At 39.4% G+C, this 13320-nt stretch overlaps 1 protein-coding gene across 2 annotated transcripts in view; it reads right to left on the reverse strand.

Moving 5' to 3' along the window:
- Window positions 1-231: 231 nt before the first annotated feature.
- Window positions 232-13320, reverse strand: part of WWTR1 (WW domain containing transcription regulator 1) — a 44613-nt gene continuing 31524 nt past the window's right edge. Inside the window, exons 3-6 of one of the 2 annotated variants that reach the window (XM_029962341.1) lie at window positions 11230-11423; window positions 6594-6727; window positions 5909-6021; window positions 232-520 (exon numbers count right to left, since the gene is read on the reverse strand). In XM_029962341.1, the coding sequence (XP_029818201.1) occupies window positions 501-520; window positions 5909-6021; window positions 6594-6727; window positions 11230-11423 (461 nt within the window). In that variant the 3' untranslated portion in view covers window positions 232-500. Of the gene's footprint in view, window positions 521-862; window positions 4814-5908; window positions 6022-6593; window positions 6728-11229; window positions 11424-13320 lie in introns of those variants that run through there. The other variant, XM_018079244.2, reaches the window with a different exon arrangement.

Below are 13320 nucleotides of genomic sequence, written 5' to 3' on the forward strand. Positions count from 1 at the left end.
AGGCCGTACCAACCTCAGGAAATCGCTCCCGAAGGAGTGGTTTTAGCACAGCTCCTGGGTAACAACACCCAGCAGCAGCAAGGCTGTAGCGAGCATGGCTGAGCAGCTTGGAAGGAGAGACCTTCTGAAGTCTTGTGAGCTGGTACCATTAGGAACAAACTGAATGACCTTTACAAACACACATTCACTATTTCTGCCAAAGAAACCTGATTAATATTCCTGAGTAAATAAAGCATGAATTAGCAATCACGTCTCCAAACACAGTCAGAAGCTAATACACTTGGCATTTATGTTCGATGGAGGCTCCAGATCTTTTTTATGTAAATGCAAGATACCGTTAAGACACATTCTAACAATTAACTTTAATAAATTATGGAAGAGAATGATTCAAGAAAAATTATTAAAATTAATTAATAGTAACAGCTGAACTGGATCTTGAATGACTCATGTCACGTGCCCTGACAGTAAAGACCAGACATTCAAACAGAATCCCAGGATGTTTAGGTTTCATGGCTTGTTCCTAGGAAAGAAGACAGGTATTTTCTTAATGCAGAATTTAAGAAACTTCTTGAATAAGGGATCAGACTTAAGGCACTTTTTAAGCCCCCAAAGCAGCATTTAACAGCCAATGGACTGAGTGCTAAAGATTCTGCTTAGAGATAACAGTATTAAACAAATCATAAACCAGCACTTGTGTTGTTAGTGAATTATGAATTACAAGGTGCCACTAAAAGAAACAAGTAATGGTGGCACTGGGGAGTATGTTATAAGCATTCCAAGTAAAATTGTAACCACCACTAACAGCCATAACAACAACTACTAATAAACTGAAAGATAACGGTAAAATAACCATTTGACTTGCTAAGTACTAATATTTTTATTCAACATTTATGCCTTTTTCACAGATTTGTATGTCTGCACCTTTATTCCAAGCAGTGTTGTACAGTTCCCTGGGAAGCACATACTAAAACCTGCCAAAAAACTAAAACCCAACAAAACAAACCAAAACATTTAAAAAACCAATATGCATCCAAAAATCTTTCAAGTTCATTTGTATTTGTTTTTCATGTACAAGATCAAAGAAATAATTTAAAAAAAAAAATCCCAGAATCAAACCCTGGATATTACAGTTTGATCTGATTGTTTGATCTCATTGCTTTTGATACATACAATCTATTGCAAGTTACTAAATATTATAAACAAATGCTCACACATGTCATATAACAAAATTAAAAAAGTAAATAAAATAGTTAAAGAACTAGCATGTATGTGGATGTATATATTAGGAAACAAGTTTATTTGAACACCCACCCACATTTTTCTGTAATTAAAATAGACATTTAAATCCTTCCCTTCCCCCAAACAGCATTTGTCAAAAAGTCAGATCCAATCCCTCCCCAAGTCACATTCTAACAGTATTACCAGAATACAAACTGTAATTAACAACATCCCATTACTTCAGTATCACCAAGACTTACGTATGCCACCCTCAGGGATGGTCACGGCAAAACTGTCCAGTTGGCACACTGGTTGTATTTATACTACAAATAGACAGTGTACATTTAGTACAGTAAATGTTCAAAATCTCAAATAACACAGTGAAATATTGTCAGCAATAAATTTATTTTCATATTACACATGCTTTGAATACTGAAAAGTTCTGCCACAACCCTGTTTAAAGCCAAAATCTTTTTAAAAAAGAGAACATTGAAAAACATATTTTGTTGTTGCTACACTTCACCTGATACACCCTCTCAGTTACAAAAATTAGAAGCTGACAGCATAAAGAATCACTTTTAACTTAAGCACAATTTGCTTCATGATTGAGTAAAGATCTGACCTAAGATTCTGGCAGCTGTTTCACCCTGAAGTGTTGTTCTGCACAGCACCCTCCTGTTTCAGATCTGCTGCTGGTTTTTTATGGAAGTAACATGGAAACACAGTTTATGATTGCTTTACCGTTTTAAGGTCTTTGCACCAAGACACTCAACCACCAGAAACACCAATGAAAAGGAATCAAGCTTGCAGGTTCACAATTCTGGTAAATATCTGATATGACTTCACTAGAAAGCTGCATCAGTCTTCCCTGTAGGAAGTACAGCCTTCGGCTGACAACAGTGAGTGGGGCCAGGCAGGAATCAGCATTCCCAGCAGCCCAGAGCCAACCAGCTCGGAATAGCTTTTATTATGACAAACTCACACGTTCAATGGTGCAGACTTGCTAGCAAATGAACAAACTGCATTCTCTACCCATAATCTGCTGATGAGCACTATCCTCTGGATCACACCAGCACTCAGACCTGGAGCTGCTGCGGGTCCTTCCAGCAGTGACAGCATCAGCTTCTCACACCAACTGAGCAGTGCTGGCAACCTGGCCTTGCACGTTGGCCAAAAGACCTCCAATTCTTTAGTGCCAGTCATGGCACTAAAGAACAAAGCCCTAGGATCATCTGTTTTTCATTTAGGCTGACAACCTGAAGAAATCCTTAAAAGAGAGAGATTAAACCTAATTACAGTAATACTGGTCAGCCCTGCCCGGTCCCCTGTTTGTTGGAAAGAAATGTTGTGCTATCTCAAAAGTTAGCACTAGTAAAAATAATTAACATGCCCCCCCCCAAGTAATAGCTCCTCCAAAAGAGTAAAAGAAATGCAATGCCCATTCAGTAATTAAATTCTGTGCAGACACAACCCTGCTGTAACATCTCTTTTTCTATTTAAAAAACCCCAAACCCAACCAAAAACATTTAAAAAAGCTACTTTTCCCTATGTAATAAAACTTCACAACTGTAGGTCTTTGCCTTCCATCTTTTTTCTAAAATGTCAATATGTGTGCTTTTTATTTTCCATCCTGTGACACCACGTACACCCAGCAGTTCACCACAGACGGGGTTGTTTATTGAGTGCTTCAGTTACGTTTTTCACTGAACACCAGAGATCCATTTGCTGTGTCCCTGTCTGCAGCCACCCTTCCCAGCAAGGATTTGCATTTTTTACCTCATCATTTGTCTTCCAAACCTACTCTGTATTACCACCACTTCATCTCTGACCTTTTCACCTACCTTCACCCAACCAGATGGAAAAAAGTCTTTAGTGATCAATATTCTGGCGCATCAGTAAGATCTTGTTAAGTGTTATCAGACGTGGTAAACACACATTTACACTTAGTGCTACATCTCTTCTCTTTATATAGCCTGGGTTAAGCTTAGAGAAAAGTTTTAATGCCTTTCATAAACAAATCTATTTTTCCATATAAAAAAATGTAAATTCATAGATTATAAATAAAACAATTTCAAAATATTTAAGAATTTTCAGGACTTCATTTGCATTTCAGGGGAACTGCAAGCTTAATGTCCTTGATGCCTTCTCAGTCCCAAACCTCTGGTAAGGAGGTGTTTGTAGGCTACATAATAGGTAGAAACACAGAGCACGTGCCTCGTGTCCTGCGCACCAATTACAGTAATGAAAGACACAAGAACTAAGCAGCTTTACCAGGCACGTCCCAATGCTGCTTCAGCAGTACCCTGATAAAGTTACTGCATTTTTTCATGTATACAACTACATGTATTTTGACATTGTCAGTTAAAAACATTACTGAAAACAGTATGAGGAAGGGGTTTTTCCCACTATGTATAACATTAACGAGTTGTGCCACATTTTCCAGACCTGACTTTAAAAGAATATTTTTTCACTTAAGATACTTGCCACAGATTTTATATATATATAAAAAATTGTTTGTTCATGTGTTAAGTTACAAAATTGTAGTGCTTAATATAATAAACATAAAAATCTAAGAATTTTTTTTAAATGCTTGTTTATAATACATTGCTTTGTTGTTAAAAGGCAGCAGTCAGTACCAGCCTGGTTTATTTTGCAACAATATTTTAGTGTAAAAGGGTTGCTGAACAGTTCTGGTACTTTCAGATTGGAAGTATTTATTTTCTGAAAACTATACAGTAATATACTGAAAAAAAGAAACTGCTATAGTATTGTTTGTGCCTTTATAAATATAAAATGATAATTACTATGGGTCATATGGATCAGATTTAATCTGTATTCCATACAGCACAGTTAGTTACTAAGATCTAATAAAAAAAGATTTTTAAGGCTTAAGTAAGTTGATTTAAAAAAGTTTCTGATACTATTGTCATAAACACAGTAATAAAACTGCTCTCCTGGCCTGATGCTGTGCATGTTTTCTGAACCAACTGACCTAGCAGTTAGCTTTTGTGGTTCACAAAGGGTCTGTGATGTCAGTCAATACCCAGGAGATCAGTCACGGACATGCACAAACATCAGCCACTTTCTGTCCTTAAAGTGAAACATTACTGCCTGGTCTGAAAAGGTAAAGAAGTACACAGATGTCTAAAGTAGTGTGCTTTTTAAAAAGAAATATATATGCATATATGTATATATATGTATATGTGTGTGTGTATATATAAAATACATATTTTATATTTAAATTGTTATCAATCAAATCCAGGCAGAGATTAAACTGATCATAAAGACGACGTAGCAAAACTCATTAAGGCAGTACGTTGTATCTCTTGAGGATTTTCAGATATTCTGCTTCTATCTCAAGAGGAATAAGAAATGTGAATTGCATTGTAGGCCCAATCAGCATTGCCTGATTACAGCCAGGTAAGGAAGGGCTCATTTTTGTTGAGTACTGACTCCACATCATTGAGAATAGGGATCAAGTCTTCTGACTCTAGAGTCCCAAGATCAACATTTGTTCCTGGAAGACAGTCGAGGAAATCAGGGAAACGTGTTTGTTGTGGATTTATGTTCATTGTTGTCTGTGGTATAGTTTCTCCTAGGAAAAGTAAAGAAGAATCTTTGAAATACCAAACTGTTCTTGTGGGTAATTTAAAACAACAAAATTGACTTAAAACAACAGAACTGACTTAAAATTCAGACTCCCCCTTTCCCATGAACACTTGTGAGCACTCCTACCACCACATGGGATAGGAGTTACTCAAAACTGTATTTGCAGAATGCACATTCTTCTAAGAGTACTCTTCACATCCTTGCTTTGCTCTCAAAAACATGAAAGGCCCTTTCAGCAGTGCCCAAAGCACCCAGCTCTGGCCTTCCACTTTGGAGGCAAGGACGGTTCCAAGTTTGTTCCCTGGTCCGCCCAGGGAGCAGCAGAGGAGCCTCATGTACACATCCATCCTGTTCTCTGCACCAGGGCAATGCTGTCCATGGGGAATAATTGAAAAACATGCTTTACAGCAATTTAGCTCTATAATAGTACTTTTTTTTAAAATAAATTAATAATAACAAGCATGGAAGCCTTTAATAGAGAAACCTTTCACTCTCTGCATAATCTAGAACTTCTGATGACTTCAAAAGGAAGTTTAGGTGAGGAAGTTCTGAGAATTCCACTCTCTGGAAAAAAGCTTGTTGGTTTTCTAGTAATTTATTTCAGTATTCTAAACACCATGAGGACATTAATATAAAATAAATACATACCAAAACCTAAACTAGCAAAATACATTCTGTTTGAAGGCAAATCCAACTTTGCCACTGTAAGAGATGTACTAATGAGACTGATTTCCCAGAGTTAGAAAATGCAGTGATTTGTACATGTAACCCAAGACCAGGTTCTTACTCCTCCTACCTTGGACAATGGCATGAAAACAGAAATTAAGGCTCACGTTTTTCAACTTTACTCATTTTGTTTAATATCAGTCTAAGGTAAAAGGGCAGAATCTGGACTTAAGCTAAAGCTGAGAACCTTCTGGGCACCAAGCACCTTCTGGGCATTTCCTCCCACAGTCTCAGGCTGTTCTCTCGCATAGGAAAGCCAGAGATTATTGTTCAGTTATGCAATTACAAAACATTACTAGTTATAGCACAAAGTTATTAATATGACTATACTTTAAGCTAAATCAGAATATTCTACCTGTATCCATCTCATCTACGTTGCTGAGGAAATCTTCAGGTGTTGTTGGTATACTGTAGCATCCTAATCCCAAGCCACTGTCCGAACTCTGTTCCCTGGAATGGTATGGCCCACTATAAATTGAAACATGAAAAAGCCTCAGTAAAGATGCTCTGGTAGACACAGTCCCTGAGCACAGTGTTGGAAGAGAGCACAGGAGGTTCCATTTTAAAGTTAGATACTGAGTCATTAAGCCTCATTCTCAACTGTTGGCCACTGATTAGCCAACATCATATTTGGGTCATATCAGCCCAAATAACAAAGCAATTGCAGTGAGGCCACTCTTAAATTTTGAAATACACACACACATATATATATATATATAAAAATATATAAATATATATATATACACACAAACCCAGTTCTGATAGCCTAAAAAATTGAGTGTATTAATACTTAGATAATATTCTACATAATGTCTTCCACATACCCCAACAGTACAGTTAAAACCATCTGTCACAATTTATTAATTTTTCTAAGATTCCTTCTTGAAGCATAAACTGAAATATTTTGGGTCAGCCATTCAGCCACATCCCCTGTTTATAGTGAGTGCAAAAGAAGATGATACAGGAACTACTTTAGAGATACAGCTTTAACAGTCTAGAGAAGGCAACAGAAGCAATTGCCTAATGAAGAAGGAACTTGCCTGTTCAAGAAAGGATCGGATCCATTATTTGTAATAGGCCTCATGTCCTGTGTCATGGCAGGGGTGTTCACAGCTGTCTGAACTGGGACCATGTTTTCCGAGTCCATAGGAAGTTGTCTGCATAGAGCAGCTTCCTGAAAAGGCAAATAAATATACAAGAAGGGTTATTCCAACAGCTCAGAAGTACTGCAGTCTTGTAACAAGTGACCACATAACATATACACAAGAGGAAAGTAGTTCTGAAGGATGTCACTGATGACTATTTGTTTACACTGATTTGAAGAAAATCCTGATGTAGACAGACAGCATCTCTCACACCCACCTGTGCTGGATTAAAGCCCCACAGAACCTCTGTCAGTTTTACCACATCTGGAAGCCAGTCCCAGAGTTCAGCAACCATAAAGTACTGAACATGCCAGAAGAAAACTGCTGGAACCAAGACTGTGACCCAATAATCTTTAGGACAAACTCTCTGCCTCATAATAAGCATCTGCCTCATGACCTGTCTCATGTCTGCTGTCTGCAGGATGACAAACAAGCAATCAGAGACAAAGGAAACTTGTTTCACAACTCTTCTTGAAAGATAAATTCTTCCAGCATTATCTCTGCAAAACACCCATGACATCTAGTGGTGCAGAGTTCTATACAGAGGTCGTCTGGCTCCAGCAGGATGTTCCAAACAAATAAGACCTTAAAATAATCAAGCTGGATCTGTTTTTAACCTAATTTTTCAACTTTTTTTTTTAATGAAATAAGCAAAGTAAATATTTCACTTAAATCCTAGGAGAAAACTTTTCCCAATGAATCAGTCATTCATTCTCCCAAGTAGAGAAAGGATTAACAGGTTGTTGAGTCTAGAATATGATGTTTTACTATGTTTTCAATTGATTCTTTTCATTGAGGAGGAGTGGTCTGATCTCTTCTTTATAATAAAATTATCAATATATTTACTGATAAATTATAATTTACATTAGATGGTTTCATTATTTAGCAAGTGTTAAGAACTGTCTGAAGATTCTTAACAGCTTATGCACGAGGAGGCTCAGGGGAGACCTCATCACTCTCTACAACTACCTGAAAGGAGGTTGTAGCCAGGTGGGATTTGGTCTCTTCTCCCAGGCAATCATCAGCAAGACAAGAGGGCTCGGTCTTAAACTGTGCCAGGGGAGGTTTAGGTTGGATATTAGGAAGAAATTCTTTACAGAGAGGGTAATCAAGCATTGGGATGGGCTGCCCAGGGAGGTGGTGGATTCTCCATCCCTGGAGGTTTTCAAGATAAGACTGGATGTGGCATCAGTGCCATGGTCTGGTAACCACGGTGGTAGTAGATCAAGGGTTGGACTTGATGATCCTGGAGGTCCCTTCCAACCCAACTGATTCTATGATTCTATGATAGGTCATGTATATGATTACAATGGTGATGTTTCTATTTAGAATTTAATCATCTGGAGTCTGCGAAAAAGCACAAACCTCAGAGAATGGGCAGGTGTCTTTTTTAACTGTCTACATGCAGATATTCTCAGCACTTTTTTAAAATATAAGAATAACAGCTACCGCCACACAAGATTTAGACAGACTTTCCAAAGCAAAACACTTCTGAGGTGAAACACCTGCAGCACCCTCAAGAAAAACTCACACCATCATTTACAAAATCTAAGTTCCTGTCTCTTCTTTGTTGCAAGAAACATGACATTTATACTTGATCTACTCTCCCTTGGGGAATGGTATGTCACCTCCCGTGTCTTTATTTCAACATATTGCATATTGCTTGTTATATTAACTCCATGGGTACTTTAAAATGTGGAACAACAGACTCCTGCACATTGGAGTCAGATCTGACTGGGGAAGAAGACAGAGCACTGGCTCCACCATACACGATGTATGTTCCTCCTCTGCTGCAGGTCATTTGTTCAGAAGTCACACTGCAGTTTTAGTACTGTTAGAGATGTCAGATTCCTTCACCTCTTTGACATTATCACAGCAATGATCAGTAGCAACAGATCAAGTACACAACGCCCAAAGATGCATGATAGCCTGCTATGTCCTGTTCTCTATTCTAAGTATGACTACAAGGTTTTTAAGAGGAATATTTGTTAATCCCCTATCCTAGGTTAAAAAAGTCTGGCAAAAAATACCAGAGACTTCCCACACCCTCTGAGCAGCAATGTTATTACAGCCTCAGCCAGACTAGTGAGCTCTCAGTCTTTGAATGCAGGAGGGTCCCTCCCCTTTGGCCAGCAGAGACAATCTCTGGCATTCAGTTGAGAAAGGACCAAATGTCCTTAAAGATCTGCTTGGCGCTATGGCACATGCTATTTTAAAAACCCAAAGAGGACTTTCAAAATGAATAACAAAATAGAGTAAATTAAAAAACACCACCGTATTCTGACATCACAAAGCCATGTCAAAAAGCTTCATCAGTAGCTATCTGCAAAACTCTTTAAAAGCTTCACAGCACTGCAGTGAGCTGAATGATTCAAAGCCTCTGAACACAGTTCTGATGTAAACTTCTTTTTAGCTGTATGCCAGACAAATGCAGGAAATCTTTGTCACATTTCCTGGAACCCTCCTTGGCAGAACTAATCTGAGCTCCATCCTTAGTTGCCAAACCCTTGTTTCCAGCTGGAGGAGATGAGTGAGAGCATTTTTATATTGAGTTTACATTGCTGATCGCTGCAATTCCTCTTTTGCCAGTCCTCATGCTTAGGGTGGAAAGCAAGAGATGTAGACCTTGCCTGTGCCACCAGTAAATCAGACCCTGGGCCAGTGTGTGCTGTGAAAGGAGCACAGAGGGGCATTTTTCTGTTGAGGCTACAGCAGGCCAGGGTCTACTCTGTGAGGACAAAACAGCAATAAATGTTCCTCTGCATTTTCCCCCACTGCTTTTTCAGCCTCTTCTGAACTGCTGTAACTTTCTGTGGATGCATTTATGCAGTAGAATCCCCTGGATCAGAAAGGAGCCTCTGAGAAGCGTTGCTTTCAGTGTTCTCCTCCCAGCTGGGCATGCTGCTCCACCTCATCAGCTGCTGCCAGGAATGGCTGTGGGGAGCCAGCAGCTGCTGCTGGGCTGAAAGGTTTGTGACCCTCCAAAGAATCCTTCCCCTCTCACTCAAACACTCTGTGCCTCCTCACAGCTGCTGGCAGCAGTGTACACACTTACTCAGCATTCTTCCCTTAGATAGGTTACACTAGAAAAGCAAAAACAGCGGTGGAGGGTCAGAGTGGGAGTAACTGTACTTGGACACTGGCAACTCCAGAGGAGTTCATCGCGTCCTTCTCAGCTGCCAGGGTTCAGGATGCCCAGGTTACTGGCAGGAAGTTCACAGCATTCTGTTAAGAAGGATGGATTTTGCATCTTGCTTTCTTCCCTAAGAGCTACACAAGTTCTGAAAACTTTAGTACTGCAAAGTAATGCTGTCCTGCTTCATGCAACGTGGAGCTCCAGCAAACACCCCAGGGGCAGCGTGTCCCTGGGCATAATAAGCTGGAGGCTTGATTGAGTACAGCACAGCTGCAGAGTGCTGTGCATGTATCACTTTCAAAGGCAGCAAAGCAGGGAAACCAGCCCTTGAGTACAACTGTTTTGAAGCTTAATTTGCTCTTGTCCTGAAGCAAGAACAGAGCCAAAGAGAGTAAAAATAGCTAAAAATGTTGTTAGCATGATGACAATGATGACTAAGCTCATACCAGATATCCCCACTCTCTTCCCACACCCATTTCTATCACGTTCTGAGCTCCTGATGGCAAAGGTATGCAAAAGACTTGAGACTACTGCCCATGTCAGAAACCACCACCTTGATCTTGTGAAAGTTACTATTTTTAAAGGTACTTAGAACTGCTAACTGCAGCATTTGCAAGGCCACAAATAATAGTATTCTTCTTGATAGACTGTACTTCTTTCATGCTGTTGCTGAGAGAAACAGGTTGTTTTTTTTCACTAAGGAATCTGATTAATATGTCATGCAAACACAACATCACTAGTGGAGTCATCCATAACAAACAGAACACAATTGTTAAAACTTTATTTCTTTTAGGCAGTCTAAAGGAAGTTAACATATCTATTTTGTACAGTGTGAGTCATTATATAGAGCTGAAACTTAAGAAATAGAACAATAAACAAAACATCCACAAATAACCAACTCTGGCAAGTTTTCAGATCAGAGGTATTCATGTAAGACGTGAATGTGATTTTATTTTAACTCAAAGGCAAAGGGCACAAATTAAGAGAGTTGGGATCAGAGTCAAGAACAACTCTGTATGTTCTGCCTTTATTTTCAGTGAAGCACGAACATGGTTTCCTGTGCAAACCAAGCTAATCTGCCAATCAATCAGTGGTAGTTGCTCTAGTTGCTCACAAACAGATGCAGAACAGAGTTTGGTTCTTACAAGACTATTAGACTCGGTAAGAAAGACTCCAGCTCTGTAACTTCTGACTGATGACCATCCTGTGTTCTGTTCAGTGCTATTTTAGAGAAAAAAATGAAATTATCTATTTATATTAGCTTTTCGGCTATCCTTACCTAAAACCATGGTTAATTTTGGCATAAAATAACAGCGCTACTAACTGTACTTGGTAAAAATTTGGATGCATTGAACTAAAATCTCTTGAACAAAGTAAGAGTATCCTTGGCGTTACCTGTCGCAGTAACTCCTCCTGACGCATCCGAATTCGCTCCCTCTCCATCTGGATTCTCTGGAGCCTCAGCTTCTGCTGCTGCTGCTGCTGCTGCGTGGTCAGCGTGCCGGGCAGGGCCAGCAGGGCAGGGGGCTGCGGGGGGCGGCTCTGCGGCGGCAGGGCTGGGCTGGGGGGCAGCGGCACCGCGCTGTTCACTGCGGAGACACGACAGCTCAGCCTGCCTGGGACTGCACTGACACTGCTCACTGACAGCACTAGAGGTACTGCATTTCAACTGACTGAGACAACTACTCCAGCTGGCAAGATATGCACTAGCAATTGCTTAATAAATGATTGTTAATGTTCCATGTGTATCAAACAAGAAAGCTTACAATATAGCGAATATTTATATTCATCCTGGCACGTTCAAATATTTACTTAATGATGTAGTAAATGACATGCAAGGTTTTTGTAATTGAAAATTCCTCCACAAATGTGTATATATAAGCAGTAAGCTAGTAAAACTGTTTTCAACTTAACATTTTCTTTATTGACAGATCTAAATTAATTATTGTAAGAATAACTACCAGCAGATTAACAACTGGAACTTTATCTGTTAGGGTATTCAGATTTGGAAATAACCCCATCATTAATTCCCCACCTTTGGTAGGATATTCCCAAAGTTCGGCAGGGAAAGAACTCCATAGATGGCAGGTGAAAAACAGGACCTTTTGTAAGCAAACCTGAGTTACACCCAGGTAAATCCTTTCACTTGCTGAGAGAAGGCTGCTGCTGAGCAACTTAATGCGCTTAAACTATTAATGTTATTTAAATCAACATCATCTTTTCTGATCAAATTCAGAATCTATAAATCAGAGCAGAATTCTCAGTAGGATGGACATTTTTATTCATAGAACTTCTATGAAAGAAATTGCAAGTCTCTGTGTAGATCCACAGTCAGTCTGGTGCCACCGTGCCATAAAGTTAAAAGGCACCTCAGACAGCAGGTATCACTTGCTTATGGAAACAGAACCCTCTAGCAATGTTTCCCTCTCAGTAACAGAATTGGGAAAAACAGGAGGAAAATGAGACAGAGAGGGGAAACTGCATAGCCTCTGTTAGTACCTGCTTTAATTTTTGAGTCAAATGTATCAGTTCCCAGCAGTGCAATCCAAAAACCATCCAAAACCATGGAGGGAACTGTTCCCTCTTTTCCTTCCCCATCTTCATATTTCCAGTAAAAAACATACACAGTACCTAAAGCCAGTCTGGATTACAAGTGGGAGCCATGTACTGCTTTAAAAATTAATTGACATTTCTGCAAGGATTCTTTCACTTAAGGGGCAGCAACATAATTAACAGAGCTCTTACCTTTTAACAAGAATACTCCAGATAGTAAAACACTCTCTAGAAGAGATACAGTATTTTTCTATCCAAAGGATAGATTTTTATCTTCCTTTTTATCTTGCACTCCTTGTTCTTACCAAGTGAGAACTAAATCTCGACTCATTTCTCAGTCTCAAAGACCTGAACATATTTATGCTGTGCCCATGCCTGACCTTGGAGGATGTCACAGAACATGTGATTGTAAGAAATGGGTTGATTTTAGAGCCTGGATCAAATGTGTGATACCCAAACATTTCAAAATGCTGAACTTCACTCACTTGGCCAGTTCCAGGTTAAAATCTTTATGCTAGACAGTCTTCTGTCAGATCAGGAACTGTCTTGTCTTTCTGCAGCTTCAGTAACACTGGTGTGCAGGCATTCAGCCAGCACAAACTGCTCTGCTGTGTTTGCCAGAAATATTCACATGTGCTCCTATCAAATCTGAATTAAATTTTTCCTCTGGGTGATCCAGTATCACACAGGTCCAGTATGTAGAGACTGTAGAATCATATGATCATGCAGTTATATGATATTTTAGCTGCAGTGGCAAATCCATCTCAAGAAATAATCTGAGTTAAAAGCAGTCCTTTCCATGGAGTCAGCCTATGTGTGGGCAACAAACAGCTGTACTCACACAAATGACATCACACCATCCATCATCTCTTCCAGACCCAGCTGTTCACTCCTGCCCATATGCTGCCCTTTTACTGAGCTGAAAAAAGCTGA

This window comes from Manacus vitellinus, unplaced genomic scaffold, assembly GCF_001715985.3.
Source record: "Manacus vitellinus isolate BGI_N305 unplaced genomic scaffold, ASM171598v3 scaffold_45_pilon, whole genome shotgun sequence".
Classification (NCBI taxonomy): domain Eukaryota; kingdom Metazoa; phylum Chordata; class Aves; order Passeriformes; family Pipridae; genus Manacus; species Manacus vitellinus.